Raw genomic sequence first — 19,235 nt, forward strand, 5'->3', positions numbered from 1 at the left:
TGAAATGTATGATTTTTTTGAGTTATGGCCAAAATCATGTTTTTAAGGTCAAGGTGACCTTGGCCTTTGACTACCAAATTCTAATCAATTCATCCTTGAGTCCTAATGGATGTGTGTGCCATTTGAGATATCACCTTCACAAGAATGAGACATATGCAATATCGAATCAGTTCATCCTTAAAGGGCCAGTGTGTAATATTTGGCATGGTTTATTGTCAAATGTGAATCTGAATCTGAATATTCTACCCATTAATATGTTTATACAAGTGTATAATCGCTATAAAATAAAATTCGTTTGGTTTTCGTAGCCTTATAATTATGCTTTTATATATATATATATATATATAGCAAGGGCCTTGCTTTAGAGAGGTCGCCATCTTGCGCCGCCATGTATGTACGGCAGACCGAGCGGACAATCCAGCCAGCCAGAGAACGCGTTTTGTGTGTATAAATAAACCAACGAAGACAGCGGAAGGAAGGAAGAAGGAGGAGGAAACAGCAGAGAGTGTTAGTAGTTCGTCGATAGAGAGTAGTGAAAAGTTTTTTTAGTTATAAAGTTTGCGAATGGACCACATTTACCACGCAACAGGAGAGAATGAACCCAAACCGTCATCTGCGAGGAAAAGAAGATGCAACTTCACTCCTTGTGATGCACTCTCTGCGGCGCTTTTCCTCCTGATGATATATCTCCCCAACAATGGTAGCAGTAGCACCGAATCCCATTCTGTGCATTCAGCCTCTCTTCTCGCCCGCTCAGCATCAAACACATGGAGTTCCTCATCTGTATGCTCCGGCTCAAACAGGTATGGCTCTGGGTCTGTGTCCGCTACAAGAAACTCTTCAAAATCGCGTTCAAAGTCATCCATTGCAGCTACTATAGTCCGGAGATATTGCTAGGCTAAATAAACAGCTGAGCTCTGTTTACCGGCTACGCTGTCAGTCAGTGTGCGGGCTGGAGGTTGGTGGAGCAGAGAGGGGAGGGGGTCCCCACTCGGTATGGTAAACGAGTATGTGTGTATGAAGTGTGTGTGTTACACTAGAAGAGTCAGAGTTTGGGACGGAGTCTTTTACCCCCTGGAGTGTTACCAGAGTTTTTGGAGTGCTCAAATAAACTGGCCTTTTTCCCGAACGCTCCTCTGGTCTCCTGCTTGTGAGGGATTCATTACAATATTGTAACATGGTTTAGATTTCTAAATAAATATTCACCTCGGCGCTAGATAGACCTACTCCTGAAAAACTCGTGCGTAAGGCTTTTTGTCCCTACGAGGCCACCGTCATTTACCCGATGGGAGGGGTGAGCGAGTGAGCCCTGCAATCTAGAATTTGACCACTGATGTCACTGTTTTCAACCCATTTTACACAGTGGCCCTTTAAGTCTAAAGGCCAAAACACACTGGTGCAGAACGGCATGCATCAAAACAGCCGCCCTTATTATTTTCTATGTACAACCCCGCAGTGGCTAGAAGCACGCCAGCGTTTAATGAACATGTTGCCCAGCAACACTTTACACCACTGTCCTATTTCCATCTTTGCTGCATCTGAATTAAAAGCATTTTGTCCGACCTGCTCTGCTTGTACATACAGGCTCCCGTGGCAGCTCAACTCCTTTTCTCGCCATGGATATAACAAGAACTCTGTTGCTGTCTCTCATGTGTGTCTAAGTATGGTTGAGGACAGACTTGTTATTAAGGTTGAGAAATATCCCTAAGTTATATGACCCACAATCTGGTCATTTTAAAGATAATTGCAAAAGAGGTATAGCTTGGAAAGCCATTATTCTGGATATTGTCGCTTTAGATGTTCAGTCAAGTTTAATTAGTGGGTGTACACACATTTTAAGCTAATGCAGAGGTGAAAGAAGTACCGATCTTTAGGGAAAAGTAGGAATAACTTTGTGTAACTGTGTGGTCTTCTGTTGATGAGCTGCAGTGCAACGCTTCCTATTGGTGTTGGATGCAGCACTTGACGCACAACATATGATGCACTATGCCGCCAGTGTGTGTTCAGCTTAAGTGGAGCCAAATTTGTGCCAAATTTGTATAAATTGCAAAAATTTTAATTTAATTAATTTAATTGTAAAAATTAAAAGGTTAAAGCTAAATCGTCATCAGATGATAGCTGGTAGGTACTAGGATTGCATTTTGCTGCCTCTCCACACAGACTGTTTACCTGCCATTCAAACATTATTGGTCAGTACTACTCAAACCACAAATGGACTACATACAGGAAACAGAACACTTCTGAAACCAAAATCTCTTTCCGTGGCCTACTAATTCTTCATACAGATGCAGATATCTGTTTATAGAGATTAGTGGAGCTCTGGCTCAAATAAGGGATATATATACTTGGAACCTACCCCTTTCCAATCCTTGTGTGTGTGTGTGTGTGTGAGAGAGATTTCTAGTCTGCCTGTGTCAGTAAGTGGATTTCTGTCTGCCAGGAGCTTACCATTATGGATGACACCTGTCACCTCCAGCTGAGACTTTAGGCCACTTCATGCCATGAATTAGACCAATTTAGCTGACCTGTAGTACTATGCTGCAAAGAGCCATCAAAAACACATTCCTGCAACAGTTAAGTGAAGGAAGAAAGGTTTTTTTTTTCCCCCACAGTGCTTTGGGAGTAAACCATCCTCATACCAAGTTCATTCCCATAGAAGCAAGAAAATATTTGGATATGGTTTTTTTCTTCACAAAATCAACTGCCCAACAAAAAGACAAAAAACGATCAAGGAACACAATGTTTCAAATACTAGGCCTTCCACTGACACATAATAGAAATACCCTACATGTCTTCTTGTTCTATGGAAAGCATATTGATGTCTCCATGATACCATCATGAAGTTTAAAGGGGCAGTTCACCCCAAAATGAAAAATACATACATTTTTCCTCTTACCTGTATTGAATGTAGTGTGCATCTACTAATGGACATGAGGCTCATTCTCGTGGCAGTGCCACATGTAACTTTAATGGCATCCTCCTTGGCTGAGCTGTAATGTTAGCTAGCTAACTGGTGCTAGGTAAGCTAGCAGTAGATGCATGTTTCCTTCTGCACGGTGATACAGTTGGTGGATATAGTTAGGTCAAAAGAAAATAGTTCCTACATAAAACTGCTTACAACATGATCTGTGAATTATCTTGAGTAACTAGGTCATGATTTCTGAAAAGAGACATTGCTGTTGAGTTTTTCAAATATTTTTTTTTGGTGCTTTGAGTACCTCAAGACAAGCCCCATCTAGTTCCATTATATAGATGAGAAGACAGACATCTCTATGGCTGATATCTCCAACTCTGCAACTCACACCAAAGCTATCTAGACTGATAAACAGCACTACAGGTAAGAGGAAATATATGTATTTTTGATTTTGGGGTGAACTGTTCCTTTAAGTTAAAATAAAAAGGTATATAACATTACAAGGTGTATTTTATGGATTTGACTCCAATAGGTTACAACCATTAAATTAACAGTATATCTTTATCAATGTTCAATAAATCTCATGAAAAAAACAAACACAGTATTTTGTGTCTGACTTTTATGATTCTCAAAGATAGGATTTTTTATGCTCACAAGATCAGACATTGGAATAATTTCCTGATATTCCAAGTTTAAAGTGTGAGATGACATTCATTTACTGTGACCAACTATCATAAACACAAACCTAACTTATCAACATTGCACTGCAAAATATATCCATATGAGGTTTGAAAACTTAAGTAATCTAATTTGAAGAAATTTACATTCACAATATCTCAGATCCCATCCACAGAAAAACATACATTATCATCTGTAGCTCTGATATAAAAATACAACTTTGGTGCCATAATTTTACAAACAAATTCAAGGAAAAAAAAGAAACCACCACATAACCAACAGGAATAACTTAAATGACTTTCAAAATAGGTAGTCTCTTACTTAAATTACAACATGATCCCCGCAATCTCTTTGGTTCAGTAAGGCAAAGGTGACAGTGAAACAGCAACTTCCACAAAAGAGGCGAGTTGTCTATTGTTGTTGTTGGTCTGTGTTCCTTTTACACATACAGCTTCACCCAGAATTTAGGTCCAGCACCCCTCTGACAAACTCATGTGTTTACCGAGAGCAGTTTTTCAGCTGGACAGTTCATTTCTTTCTTTTTATTAAAAAAAATACTCTTTATTTGACCAAAGGACAACATTAATATAAATGGTAAAGAGAGAAAATTTCATCTAGGACTGTCATATCACATCGAAACAGAATTTAAAAAAACAAAACAAAACACTAGCTTAATAGTGTGAACCATGGACTGTAAATAATGGATGTAGCTACTGTCACCCATTGGTCTGTGGACTGCCGTTTTGAAGCCCCTAGTTTGGCATCTGAATGAGAAGCTGAGGAAGGACAATATCTGCAGACAGCCTGTCACTTAAGCTGCCCTGACCTTATTTATGAGTTACTTTGGGCCTTATTAAAATGTGAACAGGTGAGTTATTAGTCATGCATGTACAGTTGTCATGAATGATGAAATTAGCTATAGAGTCTAAAACAGTTTTTTCTTCCAGGATGTAAAAATGTTTATTTCTGCTGTAAAGCTGGGCATTTTAACATGGGGATCTTTGGGGATAGACTCTGTTTGGGAGCCGGCCTCAAGTGGCCGTTCAGTAAACTGCAGTTTTTGGCACTTCCACACCTGCTTCATTTTTCAGCCTCAAAGGTTGCTGCCTGGTGTAAACATAAGAAGATACCAGTGTTTTGTTTTTAATTTATTTTTTATTCAAGTTAAAGGGTCAGTTGGCATAAATTACAATTATAATTTTACACCACTCTCTAGTGGCATCCATCCATCTACACAGGTTTGGCTTTATTTGTCCAAGCAGAGAGTCCTGTCTCCACCCCAATTCAATCAAAATTTGATTTTTTCAAAGCATTAAAATACGACATTTACAAATGTCAATAGAAACATACAGAAACAGTGTTCCTGGTATTCTAGATAATGCACAACACTAGTAGTTTTGGTTGAACTACTTTCTTTTTCAGACATAGTCCCTATAAAAACTTGACAGTGTCTTCTGTGGATTATCTAAAATAACAGGCAGTATGTCTGGAAAGATTGCTGTTGAACCACAAAAAGAATTTAAATCAGCCCCATTGTACTGGAGTGGAGGCAGAACTCTTAAATTTGAGTGAACTGACCCTTTAAAGGTGCACTGTGGCGTTTTCTTGTTAACTAACAAGTTATATTTATAAAAGCTCTGACTGGCTCGGCTGTTTTTTCAAACCACCAATGAGCACAACATGGTTCAAAGATAAAATATGTAAATAGGTATAATAGTTGAGATGGTTAGATTTAGATATAAAATTGACTGTTTAGCTCAGAGATGTTATGGTTAGCTAAGGGATTAAAAATAGGTGGACAACTACAGCAGGATCCGCAAGGACACAGTCTCATGGAAGTTGCTTTTTCAAAGATTGCTATCCAAAATAAATAGCTGTCACTTCTAGCTCTATTATACATGTCAAAGTAAGGCTAGTTTCATATCTGTGCCAGTCCTTTGAGGAGACAAGCAGGTAGTGTGTTCAAGCTCTACCTGGCTGCCATAGGTCAACAGAAGGAGAGAAGTTGAATATTTGTGCATTTCTGAATCCTCCACACAGAGATCTGCTGCAGGTCTTTTTGGTCCACCAGCCAGAACTTGAGCCTGAGCTCTTCCTCAGGGATGCAAATACAGTCTATTTAACTACTGTAGCTGGCAATGCACACACACACACACACACACGTTGCTTTGTTGACATGTGCCTGTGTGTGTGTGTGTGTGTGTGTGTGTGTGTGTGTGTGTGTGTGTGTGGTAAATATCTCATGTCCAGGACAGTCAGAGCCACAGTCCAATTCAGGCTAAGACAAGTGGTTTCATTGCTGTGTGTGTGGGTGTGTGAGCATATGTGTGTGTATGTGATCTCCTGCGTGGAGGCAGTGCAATCAAAGTGCTCAGTGTTCCTTCAACCTGTGAAGCAGAGACAAACATTAACACCATTGAGTTGAGTGTCATTAAGTTTTATAGTGTAGAGCAATGAGGTATATGAGAACTGAACTTGTTGCCCACAAAGGAACGCTGTTCTTTTTTTTCTTTTAAAATTTTTTTTAAGTACATAAATCAAACTATTAATTATTGTCACATTTTGTGTTCTAGCTTCAGAACATTGGTTCATCTGATAAAGTTTTTTAAAATAATTCAACATCTGCATTCCACAGTAATGAAGGATGTTAATGAGCACAGAAGGAAGGATCTTTATATTTTTTCAATAGTAAAGTAACTGAGGCAGCCTTTTCCATTACTCCCAAAGCACCCTATCCAAAAGTGGAGGTGCTATAAAATCCCACATTTTTACACGAACCCTTGGCTAGATGGCAGCCAGTCCCGTAGCTTTCTTCATTCTCTGTTGAAGAACTCTGCTGCTAGTATATCAGAAGAGTAATCCTTCACCTTTTATTTATTTGCCAGGAAATGACTGGGATGGCTACCACAATAACATTGATTAAATCTTTTTCATGTATGCATTTCATTCTGTGTTTCTGTCAAAACATTTTTGTGATCTGCCTTCACTTCAGGTTAATGAAATAAAATGTGCCTACTGAGACTGCTTGAGACAGGACAATAATGTTTCTAGTACATAGACTTTATTTAGACGTCCCTAATTCATCTTATCTTTCACTGAATCCAAAATGATTCCTGCATCTTCCACTGATGATCTATTGATCTCAATAAAGACATGCAATTCAAACTGAAACTGTTCACAAAAAGCAATGTCCTGTAGTAAAGATAGAATGAGTCGCCATCTAGTGGCACTTGAAAATAACCCTGTAAATTTTCAGTCAACCAAGAACATCCATAACAGTGTCCTGCACTGGTCCGATATTCAAGACCCGCTCCCACACCAGCAACTTGACATATGACCAATTTGTCTACAACCCGACTCCATGGCCTGATCTGGAACTGCAAATCCTATAATAACCATGCAATGATCAAATAACTTGTTTAGGCAGCACATTTAAAGAGATCCTATCGGAACATTTTATAAACAAGTGAAACTAAGATAAAATATTTCAAAGCTACAGTAATTCAGGAGATTTAAATCAATTTTTTTTTTTTTTGGCTTATTCTCACATTAAGCAGCACATCTCCACAGTTAAAGAGCCTGTTAGTGACGCATCTAATTGAAGCAGCTCTCATATTCCAGCTGATGCAGAAGACAGAGCCGAGCAAGCAGTCAGAGGATTAAAATGTCAAGAAAATATATTAAATTACCATTATTATTATTATCATTACTATCTTATTTCATTATTTTTATTATCCAACACCCATGATCCAAACCTGTGTGTTCTTTGTTTAACCCAGAACTGAACCAGGAAGTAAAATTAAAGGGATAATTTGGATTTTTTGAGGTGGGGTTGTATGGGGTACTTATCCATAGACATTACATACAGTAGATGTCAGTTGACCAGCAGCTTCTGTGTTCAGTAGGCCTGGGATGATCAGCGATCAAATTGTATAGAGTGCCGAAGTCACGCCCCTTCCGGTAGAGCTCATGGAACCTTAGATCGGAAAAAATATGAATGGCAGTGAATGGGGAGAGCAATATTATCTTTTGTTCCCATTTGAGCTGCGACATGAAATCTAAATATGTTGTTAATGAATTTAAAACATAAATTTTAAGCTCAAAAAAGTCATACTTTGTGGTAAAACTTGATATATAAGCTTTTTAATTAGAAAGACTCAAGAGTACACAGGAGGAGGTCGCATATGTGACGTCATAGCTTTCGCTCACTTCCTGCAGCTGAAATTCCACTGTTTTATGATTAATCGATTTATGATTGAAGATGTCTGTGTGTTTTGTGCCAGGTTGCAGTCACTCCAAGCTGCAGGAAGCGAGCGAAAGCTATGACGTCACATACGCGACCACTTCCTGTGTAGTTTTTCTAATTACGTTTTTTTCACAAGCTTATATCTCAACAGTTTTACCACAAAGTATGACTTTCTTGACCTTAAAATTTATGTTTTAAATTCATTAACGACATATTTGGATTTCATGTCACAATTCAAACAGGACCAAAAAATAATATTTCTCTCCTCATTCACTGCCATTCATATTTTTTCAGATCTAAGGTCCCATGAGCTTCACCGGAAGGGGTGTGGCTTCGGCACTTTATATTGGCGATTGGAGGGTTGCCAGGCGATTTACTGGATGTCAAGGCGATTTTGGAAAAAAAAAAAAAAAAAACAGCGCTCTACCGTGCATTAAGAGATGTTTTTTGGGGAAATCCATGACGGTCTGAGAAGCCCCGTTTACAAACAGACCTACAATCCATCTCCTCTCCTCTCCTCTCCTCTCCTCTCCTCTCTCTCTCTTCTCAGCAGAGGGTGCCCTGTCAGCCCTGCGCTGACAGTGACAGGGCGCATCTCTTTGATCCGAAGCAAGTTTTGAACGAATTTTGATGAAATCTTCAGGAAAGGTTGATAATGGGACAACGAACAGATGATAAAATTTTGGTGGTGATCGGTTGAAGCGAAGTGGATAAAATAATAAAATGATGGGAAATCTGAGCTGCTTGGCGGAGGTCTGCGCTCTCGCGCTCTCCGAGTGCTCTAGTTTTTGTCAATGGATTCTGGTGGCTCTGATGAGAGCATAGATGTGGATCTGAAACCAATAACAATTTTCCCATTGGAACATGTTTTCTGGCAGAAAGGTAAAGCAGTACAAATAGTCTCAATCTAATGTACACTTAATCTGTTATAGAGTTTTTTAGGTGGCTAAATAACATTTTGTTGCTGACCCCTCCACAGCAGTATATTGCTTAGTATTTATATTGGACTCCAGCCTGCTTCTCCAAACTGGGGGCGTGACGACTGCCCTGAATAAGTACCTCATACAACACTACTTTAAAAAATCAATCCCTTTATAGGCCCTAACACAGCAAGCTGTTGGTCGGTCATTGGTCAATCAGTGAGCGTCCATGGCCCTTGTCGCTGCAGTGCGTCCCGCACCGTTGGCCCTTGACATTTTTTTATCGCTGATTCAGCCGTTGGAGACGGCGGAGCCCATGGGTGAATGAAATCACTGATTGTCAGTTCAGCTCAACACGAGGAGAGAAACAGAAGCGAGGAAAGTAAACAAAGAGCTTAAGTCAAGAGGGAGTGAGACCAAAACAAAATTATTCCATAAGGTCAGATTATTTTTCTTCATCCACTGAGCTCTTACGCAGAAACATTTCCTGATGGTTTGTGTTATTGTTGACTGATGCATGGTAAATATGCTCTGCTCTTTCAACACTGAACTGTTTTGTTAATGCGCCAACTGGCTAACTAGCGCCAAGACCATCTTCCAGTTTCCCTTTTTTGAATGGTAATTACAGACTACTGGTGTCTGCTGGTATGGAGATGTATTTCCTCACAAAAGTGCAGAACGTACATGCTGGTCAACTGTCGGTGGCGAAACAGCAGGGGACCACTAGTTCACTGAAGTTGGTGTGTTGTGTCTGTGGTTTGCCTTTACAGACAAAATACCATCCATCCACGGGTACCTGACCCGATGCAGAACTTTGATCCAAAATGGTATTCATGTCTATTCAAATAACTAGTTCAAAACCAGACAATTCTGCCATCATCTTATTAATGAAACTGAAAATGACAGAATAGTAGAATCAAAGGTATTTGCTGCTTGCTGCATATATATATATATAACGGCGACTTTAATGATGACAAATGTCTGAGAGAAAATACTTTTTTATATTGCTTACATTAACTACCAAATTCCTGCAAATCCTACTTGTCACTCTTGTGTCTTACAGGGATGCTACTATTACTATTAGTACTAATAGCTGGAAAAAATTTAATTTACAGGATAAACGCTGCAAGCACGTACCGTAATGATTCTGTGAAAATAAACATTTAGCTAATACTAGTTTTCAATGTACTGTAGTGAAGAAAACTTTTTTGAAACCACAGCCCAACATTCAAATATAAAATCAAAATTATCCACAATGTGGATCTGTGAGATATAGGGTGTAAAGGACTGGAAGGAAAGCAAGAACATCCAACAGAAACAGCATGCTGAGTCAAATGAAGAGCAGGAGACAAGCAGGACTCACTCTACAGTGGAGATGGGACGGGATTTAGTTGAGGTCAGCTCCTTTGTCACAAGCCGTAGCAGAAGCTGCACACACACACACACACACACACACACACACACACACACACACACACACGCACACACACACACGCACATATTGTGGCATCACTATGAGTAGGACAGTAGTTTGATTTAAGAGTGTTGTTTGGTGCAACAGCTTAATGACAGCTTCATGACAAGCATTTAGAACTACTACTATTATTGTTAGTGATAATTCCTGTTGTTTATGTTTTTTAAGCACTCACCAACAGAGCAAGGAAGTCAGCAGTCATCAGCATGTAGAAGACCTGATCCCAGCCGCCTGCAGACAACAGCCCAGCCAGCAGGGGGCCCAGTGCTGCACCTGACAGCATTAACACAAGCAGCATGACAACACTTGAATGACCAATCTGTAAGGATCTGGGACAGGTTGAACTACAAGTGAATCTTACATTTAATGGTTAATTATACATTTAATTGATAAATAACAGACATGATCACTACTAAACATATAAATAAGAGATGACGGTGGTGAAATTTTATGTCTAATTTCCCAATTCCTTTGTGCCATAGAGCTCCATTGTTGTCCAAAAACTCGTAAAAACACATCAGTGAGCCAGATTGTTGCACTGGGTGTTGGAATGGGCGATATCTCCCTAAAAAATATCACGATATTTCAGGGTATTTTTGCAATAACAATATTCTTGACAAATTAGTAAAAAATATATATTTTATTACTAATTTAAGAAAATAGAATTGCAACAAAATACGTTATACAGTTTTACATGCCAGTCAAACAGTTTGCCTTCAAATATTCAGTAAAAACTGAACTAAAATGATCTCTTAATTCTTTAGTTTGTAAACATCAACAGTAACTCAAGAGTGTGATTGAGATTCTGTATACAATATTAATAGTACAACAAATACAAAAAGTACAAATACAAAAAATGTACCCTGGAATCTATGTATATAAATCAACAGGTGATTTCCTATTGCGTTTTTTTCAACCTGGACCTTTATGCTCTGCCATTTCTCCTCTAATTGTCACGCTGTAACATGTAACAGGCTGTTCTGATATGATAACTATTGCACATTCACATATGTAGTTTTTTGTCGAGCTACGAGTGGCACATAAGTTTACATTACCAAAAGTTTATGACAAAATCACTTGAGACACTGACTGCTGTGAGACGCTGTGCTGCTGCTGGAGCAGCCGCTGAATGAGTTCCCTCTAAGCGGTAAGTAGCTTAAGAGAGTCTGAGAAGTCCAGGGCTGTTCATAAAACCTTCAGGACGCCATCGTTTGTTTCACACTACTGAAGCTGCTTCTTTGTTTGGAACCACCGCAAAGTTGGTAATAATAATAATAATACTTAACAGCCATGCTTGTCGTTGCCGTGGGTAACAGTATGACATCAATATGCCAACAAGTTGAAATATCAGAGTATCGCGAAATTAATTTTTCATATGATATTAAAAATCATACCAGTATTATTGTAAAAAAGATATGGCACACCCCTACCTGGGTGACATGTTCCTTCATTACCATAGACACACACACACAGTAGTTTATTTTGACTCAATCCCATAAACACTTAGCCTGGTGTTGCCAGACCCAATTCGCAAAACGCGAATGGGTTTGGACACGGAGTGTACATTTCCTCTATTTCAGAGGGGCGGTATCAACGGCTGTCACTCAAAGTGCCCCTTCACGCAACTGGAAAGACGGAAAACCAATCAGAGTAAACGAAACGTGTGACGTAGGCTAGCACAACGCCACTGTAAACAGACCAGCAAGCTGCAGCGGAGATAAGCTGTGATGATGTCTGGGAAAGAGTGTTGCTGTCTTTGCAGATTTCCTCCTCACTGTGGACTCCGAGTTGCATGGCTGTGATTCCCACCGTGGTTGCTTCCCTGACCTGCTCCTCCATGAGAGCAACTAGCGGAGAAACAACAATAGCCACTGGGTTTTCACTGAGTCCCATCTTTTTCCCGATCAACGGAGCCAGTTGGTAAATTAAACGTTTACCAAACCCCGTAGGAAGGACGGCAAACACATCCTTTTTTTCAATAAAAGCTTCCAGTGCAGCCGTTTGCTCTGCTTTTAAAGAAAATGTACATGCCAGTTCATTCGACACATTTACCTTCGCAGTTTCAAAATCAGTAGCCATGTTGGTTGTTTACGAAATGCATTCACTCCGCTCCTTGTCCCTCCTATTCTGATGACATGCCCGCCCCAAAGTAATAAACAGTTGTGATTGGCCTGGTAAGCTTTAACCGATGCCAGAATGCGCCTTAATGATTATATGGCCAGACTGATCTGCAGAACGAAACAGAATATGAGCTCGTGAGATTAGGATGGTTTCACCAGGCTAATGTACACTGTCCTGCAGCCCCAAATACTAACTAGTAGGGCTGTAGTCAACCAAAGAAAATCTTGGTCGACTAAAATCGCACATAATCTTAAACTAATTGATTAGTCGTGGAAATTTTTTTTTAAAAAAGCTGCACGTTATTTTTACTTCTGTGGTGGTGTGTCTGTCACTCTGCAGTTACACCTCCAAAGCACTAGTCAGGGGTGGAGGACTGTGTTAAGTGCTGTAAAGTTTAGTTCAAATCAAACTTCATTTATATAGTTGATTCAAAACACACATTAAATATGGCTTAATAGTAGGGATGCACCGTTTCGTTTCTGCTGCTGGTTGAAATCTGTACTCACACAGCCTGCTGAATGATTTATTTTGCCCGCACAAAACTATTTTTAGTCGCAAATGCGAGTGCAGTGACGGACGGATTAAAATATCGCCACACTGCCGACATTTTACTCCGTCCGTCACCGCACTCTGTTTGATTGCATTATCAAAACAAGCCGCTATTATTTGGCCTTGCTTTTCACTTATTCCACCAAATACCGAATGTGTGTTTTTTTGCAATTCCGAATATTCGGCCGAATATATTCGGTTACCGAATATTCGGTGCATCCCTACTTAATAGGGATTACGAGTATGCAAATTGGCTTCACTATAAATCGCAGCATTGACAGACAAACACTTGTCTTTATCTGGACACATTTCCACTAATACAACATGCTAACGTTATTAGCACAAGTCTATGGTGTTTTACACTGTATAAACTAGCCTAGCGTCTAGTGATCTTTTCCTGTTCTCATATAAAACCAGGGACAACAGCAACATCTAACAAAGGTAACGGCACATAATTTGGCTCCATTACAACCCACAACATTCACGGACAAAACAACTGTCTTATACTAAACACGTTTTCCAAGTAAATACAACATGCTAACGTTATTAGCGCCAGCCTATGGCATTTTACATTGTATACATTAGCCTAGCGACGAGCGTAGATTTCCTCTGCTCATATGAAGCCAGGAGAAATCCCTGAAGGATAAATCACACACGACTTAAAACGCTATTTTAGTGGAGGCTTTACTGTCTTCACAATTTATTGTTTCTTATCTGTGAAATACAAGTAAATACAAGCTTCGTTTCCACTGAGGGAAATGGTTTCAGCTTACAGAAACAGACAGGAGGTCTGCGTCACCGCGATGCTGAGCATGAGGGTGGGCGAGTTCAACTTTCTGTCAACAACGGGGGTGTTTTGAAAACAACCTCATTTTCACAGGTAACTTTGCCTGTCCCCCCTCCGCAGGAAATAATGGATTAATCCTGGAAAGCTGTTGATGTAGCACTTTTCTCCTTATTAAAGTAACACAGCGATTATTCGACTAATGAGAATTTGGTCAGATGAGAGCATAGCGACCAAATAATCGACTGGTCGACCAGGAGTCTACAGCTCTACTAACTAGAGCACCAAATGTGGATTAATCCACTGCTAAAATTAGCTCTGAATAAATGCACTGTTTTCTTCTGTTTAAGTAACATTTGATGAAAACGACAGTGACGAGCTTTTTAAGGAAATTACTAAGCCTTTTAACAACTTAATATTATATGTTTTTTGTGTTTTGTTTTCTTAAAAGATTTACGTCTCTAGTGGAACCAGTCGACTTGGGCTGAGTGCTACAGACAGGATAGAGAATTTTAAAAAGTATGAAGAGAAGGACTAACAAAGTGTTGGTTTGTTTCTTTTTATGTATTTTGCTGACAGCTAGAAACATTTTGGATAACAACAGCCTTAAACATCCAGTAGTTTTAATATTGTCCTTTGGTAAATTTGCATGATAGATGGTCATATTGTGTTTCTATGGTTTTGCTCTTGAAGCTTACTTGCCAGCCTTTCTAGTAAAGGCCCATCCCTCACCATCTGTTTTATGGCGGTATGATTTCGTCTTCTGCTTGGAGAGTAAGAAGCTCCTGGACCTCATTTTCTCCCCAATTTGCAGTCATTCGTGCATGTAGTTTAAGGAAATCAAACAACTGAAAAGATACTGCAGGAGTGCTGAGAGGAGATGGAGAAAATCAAAACTAACAGTCCACTTCGAAATATTACGTCAACATCTCAAAACCTACAATAACGCAGTCAAACAGGCAAGAATTTCCCACTTCAAAAAACTAATCTGACAATAAAAACAATCCCAAATTCCTCTTCTTCACAATTGATATTTTAACAAAGTAATTTTAACAGATCGCCTAAGACAACAACCAATGCCCTTTGTTAGGAATTTGCAGACCACGTCAGAAGTAAAATCAATGACATCAGAACCAGTCATTTATCTCAACAGATTGGTCGAGTTGGAGTTTTCTCCCAAGTAAAGCCCACAACCTGGCTTTTAGACCCAATTCCCACACCGTCTTTTAAAACATTTTATGGATTCTTTGAGGAACAGCTACTGTACACGGTGAATTGCTCTGTTCAGACGGGTGTCTTCCCGACCTCCTTGAAAATGGCAGTGGTGAAGCCCCTTCTGAAGAAGAGCAATTTAGACCCCAACGTTTTTGTGTACGACATCTATTGCACGTCTGTCCGTCCTGGAAGAGGGATACCTCCTCAGTTGCTCTTCCTGAGGTTTCTACCGTTTTTTTCCCCCGTTAAAGGGGGTTTTTTGGGGAGTTTTTCCTGATCAGCTGTGAGGGTCCTAAGGACAGAGGGATGCCGTATGCTGTAAAGCCCTGTGAGGCAAATTGTGATTTGTGATATTGGGCTTTATAAATAAAATTGACTGATTGATTGATTTTTAATAATTATTGGCCTGTATCCAACTTACCATTTTTGAGCAAAATTTTAGAAAAACTGGTTTTTACCCAAGTAAATGATTTTTTAAATACAAATAACACTTTAGAGAAGTATCAGTCTGGTTTTAGGATGAACCACAGTACTGAGACAGCCCTTTTAAAGATTTGAAACGACATCAGGTGCAATTCAGATAACGATAAACTCATAGTCTTGGTTTTACTGGATCTAACTGTCGCCTTCGATACAGTAGACCATCACATTTTATGAAATAGACTGAGGCACCTGGTCGGCCTCTCTGGTACTGTTTTTAACTGGTTCGTCTCTTACCTTACTGATTGACACTTCTTTGTAAGTATGGATACTTGTTCCTCAGGAAGTTCCCCAGGAGTCAATTTTAGGTCCAACTCTTTTTAATCTCTACATGCTTCCCCTGGGAGACGTCATCAGGAGGCACGGCATCAGCTTTCAAAGTTATGCTGATGATACGCAACTGTACATCGCCGTGTCTCCTGATGACGCAGGGCCAATTGATGCCCTTTTTAACTGCATTTTAGACATAAAGTCATGGATAGCAGTGAATTTCCTGCATCTCAACCAGGACAAAACAGAGGTTTTAGTCATTGGTCCTGAAGGCCAGAGAGAGAGAAACTTTTACCAAAACTACAAGATTTTACACCAACACAATCTCTAAAAAATCTGGGTGTGATTTTTGACTCTGAGCTCTGTTTTATTCCACATATTAAAAACATAACAAAGGTAGGTTTCTACCACCTTAAGAATATAGCCAGAGTCCGCCCGTTTCTCTCTCAGGCCATCACGGAGGTGCTGATGCATGCTTTTATCTCCTGCAGGTTAGATTATTGTATTGCCCTGCTCTCTGGTCTTCCAAAAAAGAGCATCTCAAATCTACAATTATTACAGAATTCAGATGCACGAGTGCTGACAAGGACCAGAGGGCGGGAGCACATTACACCAGTTTTAAAATCGCTGCATTGGCTCCCCGTGCGCTTTTAAGGTTCTTTTATTAGTTTTTAGATGTCTTAACAGTCTTGGGCCTTCTTATTTATCTGACCTGCTTTTACCATATCAACCCTCGCGGACCCTGAGGTCCTCCGGCACAGGCCTTTTAACCATACCACAAGTTAGGACTAAAACACACGGGGAGGCGGCATTTAGTTATTATGGCCCCCTGATTGTGGAACAGCCCGCTGGAGAACCTCAGGGCTGCAGAGACTGTTGATGTTTTTAAAAAGAGGCTCAAGGCTCATCTTTTTAATCAGGCTTTTAACTGATCTCTTTATTTATCTATTTTAAATTCCTTTTATCAGGCTTTTAACCGATTTATCTATTTGTTTTTGTTGTTTTTTTTTAAATGCTCTTACACTTCCTCTTTTTACGTTCTTATCTCATTTAATCTTTATCTTTTGTTATTTTAGTTATAGGTTTTAGTTTTGATGCATTTTATGTCTCTTTTAGATCATTCTTACCTAGCTATTAACTTAATTTTATGAGCTAAATAGCTTTTTGTTTATTTGGTTAATTTTATACCTTTTGTCCTATCCTACTGTTTTAGTCCCTCAGTTTTTAGCCCCAGTGTTTCCTCATGGGGGCCTACCACACTGAGAGTTGTTCCTGGTCTACCGATGGGGGTGCTGTCCCGTGGACAGCTCTGACCTGGGTGGCTGAAGGGCACTGCATCTCGGTGTGGAGCCACCTGTCTGCCTGGGTTGGGGTGGTCTCTGCGGCGGCACTCCCTGTGGCCGTGGACCGTGGGCTTTCTCAGTGTGGACGGCCCCCAGATGTGGCTTTTTCCTTGACTCAGGTCTCGGTGCTCGGCCATGTCTCTTTAGTGATAGCTAGTGTGTGTGGGTGTGAGCTTGTGTGTGTGTGTGTGTGTGTGTGTGTGTGTGTGTGTGTGTGTGTGTGTGCATGTGTATATTTATGTATCTCTATGTGGGGTGGGTTTTCTCTTTTCTTTTTTGTTTTCTGTTTTGGTTCTTTGCTGTTTTTAACCTCTGTGAGGCACTTTGTGTTACTGTTGTATGAAAAGTGCCATATAAATAAAGTTGATTTGATTTGATTTAGATGTTAGCTGCTAGCTTCTTCCTCTGCTAAGTTAAGTTGCCTAATATCTGCTGCTCGCAACTTTTAATCCCCCGGTGGTGGGTCAGCAACATAATAAGTAATGAAAATGTCACACTCGCCCCACCTATAGTCGCATCCTGACAGCTGTTCCTTTTACACAGACCTCGTTTCAGGGCTGTTACTACCGCCATTGCTGGCTCAGAGGTGAGAAACCTCTGTCCCCTCATTCCGCAACTGTACCTTAACACAGAACAGCAAGGTGGCATAAAGGCCCCATTTTCCTGTCTTGAACAGGCAATGTAAAAGGGGCCTATAAATGTGTATGCTGGCTTCTTTATTGTGTGTGTTTCAGTAAAGGAAATTAAATGTCTGTCAATCAGTGACACTGACCTACAGATCCTGTGCCATCGATGATGGCAGTGACAGTAGACAATGCTCTGGCATTGCCTTTCAGGCTTTTGTGGGTCCCCTAGGGTCAAACGTCAAAACAGAGAGGTATGAGTGAGGGGGCACGTGCATATTGAGTTAACAGTGAGGTACGAATTTAGTAGTCTGGAATTAGAGTTAAACATGCTTACCAAATCAGCAGACACTGCGGTTGTGATGAGGGCGTATGGTCCATTGACTAGGCCTCCACACACTAACAGCATGCCTGGGAAACACAGACTGATTAGTTTTACCTTGGTTTTCAGTTATAGATTTCCTACAGCCACCTGTGCTCTAATGTAACTGAGTTGTGCACCTCAAGCTGAAAATATGCAGATTTTTGATAAATATAATACTACTTTGGTCTGGAACAACGTGGTGTAGACATGGAGCAGACATGCTTCCCCAGATGTCAGTGTGCGTTCTGATAATTATACTGCTGCTCATCCTCAGCTGTATCATACTGTATCACTGACATTTACTGATCCCCTCCAGCACATTGTGAGGCAGCATCAACACACCCTGACACAGTAGATGGCAGTACACATAGAAAAAGAATAACAACAAGTGCAGCATGCTGACTAGAGAACCAAACATGTTGCTAGTGTGGATGGCTTGCACAGCTTCAGAGGAAGACAACATGATAGTGCCGACGATCTGACCTCCACCACATGAGTCCCCACCACATCAGAAAACCAGGAATCCTAGTTCATCCTTGCAGCCAATTTTTCTCAGTGCAACTTGCAGTGCAGCAAAAAAATTCCCTGCAGCCCAAAAAGCATTTTCCCCATAGGCCACCACTGTAAAATACATTTATGTAAAACTGTTGACAGGACACCTCAAACTGCAATGTGTCAATTATGACAGACATGACAGAATATGACTTTTATTCTGAATTTTTTGATCCACGGTGGTTTTATATTTGTAAAACCTTTCTCAAGCTGAGAAAAGAGTTTTAAAAATCCATGACTCCATCACAATGTAAAGTCTATCCACCGAATAGGAACTTGCAGGTTGGGCACATATTCAGTGGGCCACATTGAGCAGAAGTAAACCTAGAAGCTTGAAAATGTTTTTTGGTGTATGCACCAGGCAAGCAACTCCATTGGAATGACCAGGTCTATCTTGGGGTCCAGTATCTAGGTATTATTAAAATCTATGGGTTAGACATGCCGCAGGACTGTCTTCAGAGCTGCTGTCTTTCCTGCAAATGGTCAGTGTCCGCCAGGTTAGCATGAGTTCACACAGCAGCAACAGCTCAAATCCAACAACGCGCCTTTTAACGGTCCAAACAAACTCACAGCAAAAAGGCTCAATAACCCACTGACATGTCTGTTTTGACACACTATGCTGATTGCACTCAATTGTAAGTTTTAGGCAAAATGCTCTAAAAAAAACAAAGTTTGTTTGGGGAATTTTTCTGAATATACTTT

General features: G+C 40.2%; 1 protein-coding gene across 6 annotated transcripts in view; it reads right to left on the bottom strand.

Moving 5' to 3' along the window:
• Positions 1 to 3,518: 3,518 nt before the first annotated feature.
• Positions 3,519 to 19,235, bottom strand: part of slc37a1 (solute carrier family 37 member 1) — a 105,310-nt gene continuing 89,593 nt past the window's right edge. For 5 of the 6 annotated variants that reach the window (XM_078174271.1, XM_078174272.1, XM_033617346.2 and 2 more), the window contains 4 exons: positions 17,955 to 18,028; positions 17,767 to 17,845; positions 10,408 to 10,505; positions 3,519 to 5,979 (listed from right to left, as the gene is read on the bottom strand). In XM_078174271.1, coding sequence (XP_078030397.1) covers positions 5,866 to 5,979; positions 10,408 to 10,505; positions 17,767 to 17,845; positions 17,955 to 18,028 — 365 coding nt within the window. In that variant the 3' untranslated portion in view covers positions 3,519 to 5,865. Of the gene's footprint in view, positions 5,980 to 10,121; positions 10,187 to 10,407; positions 10,506 to 17,766; positions 17,846 to 17,954; positions 18,029 to 19,235 lie in introns of all 6 variants that reach the window. The other variant, XM_033617347.2, reaches the window with a different exon arrangement.

Source organism: Epinephelus lanceolatus, chromosome 14, assembly GCF_041903045.1.
Source record: "Epinephelus lanceolatus isolate andai-2023 chromosome 14, ASM4190304v1, whole genome shotgun sequence".
Taxonomy (NCBI): domain Eukaryota; kingdom Metazoa; phylum Chordata; class Actinopteri; order Perciformes; family Serranidae; genus Epinephelus; species Epinephelus lanceolatus.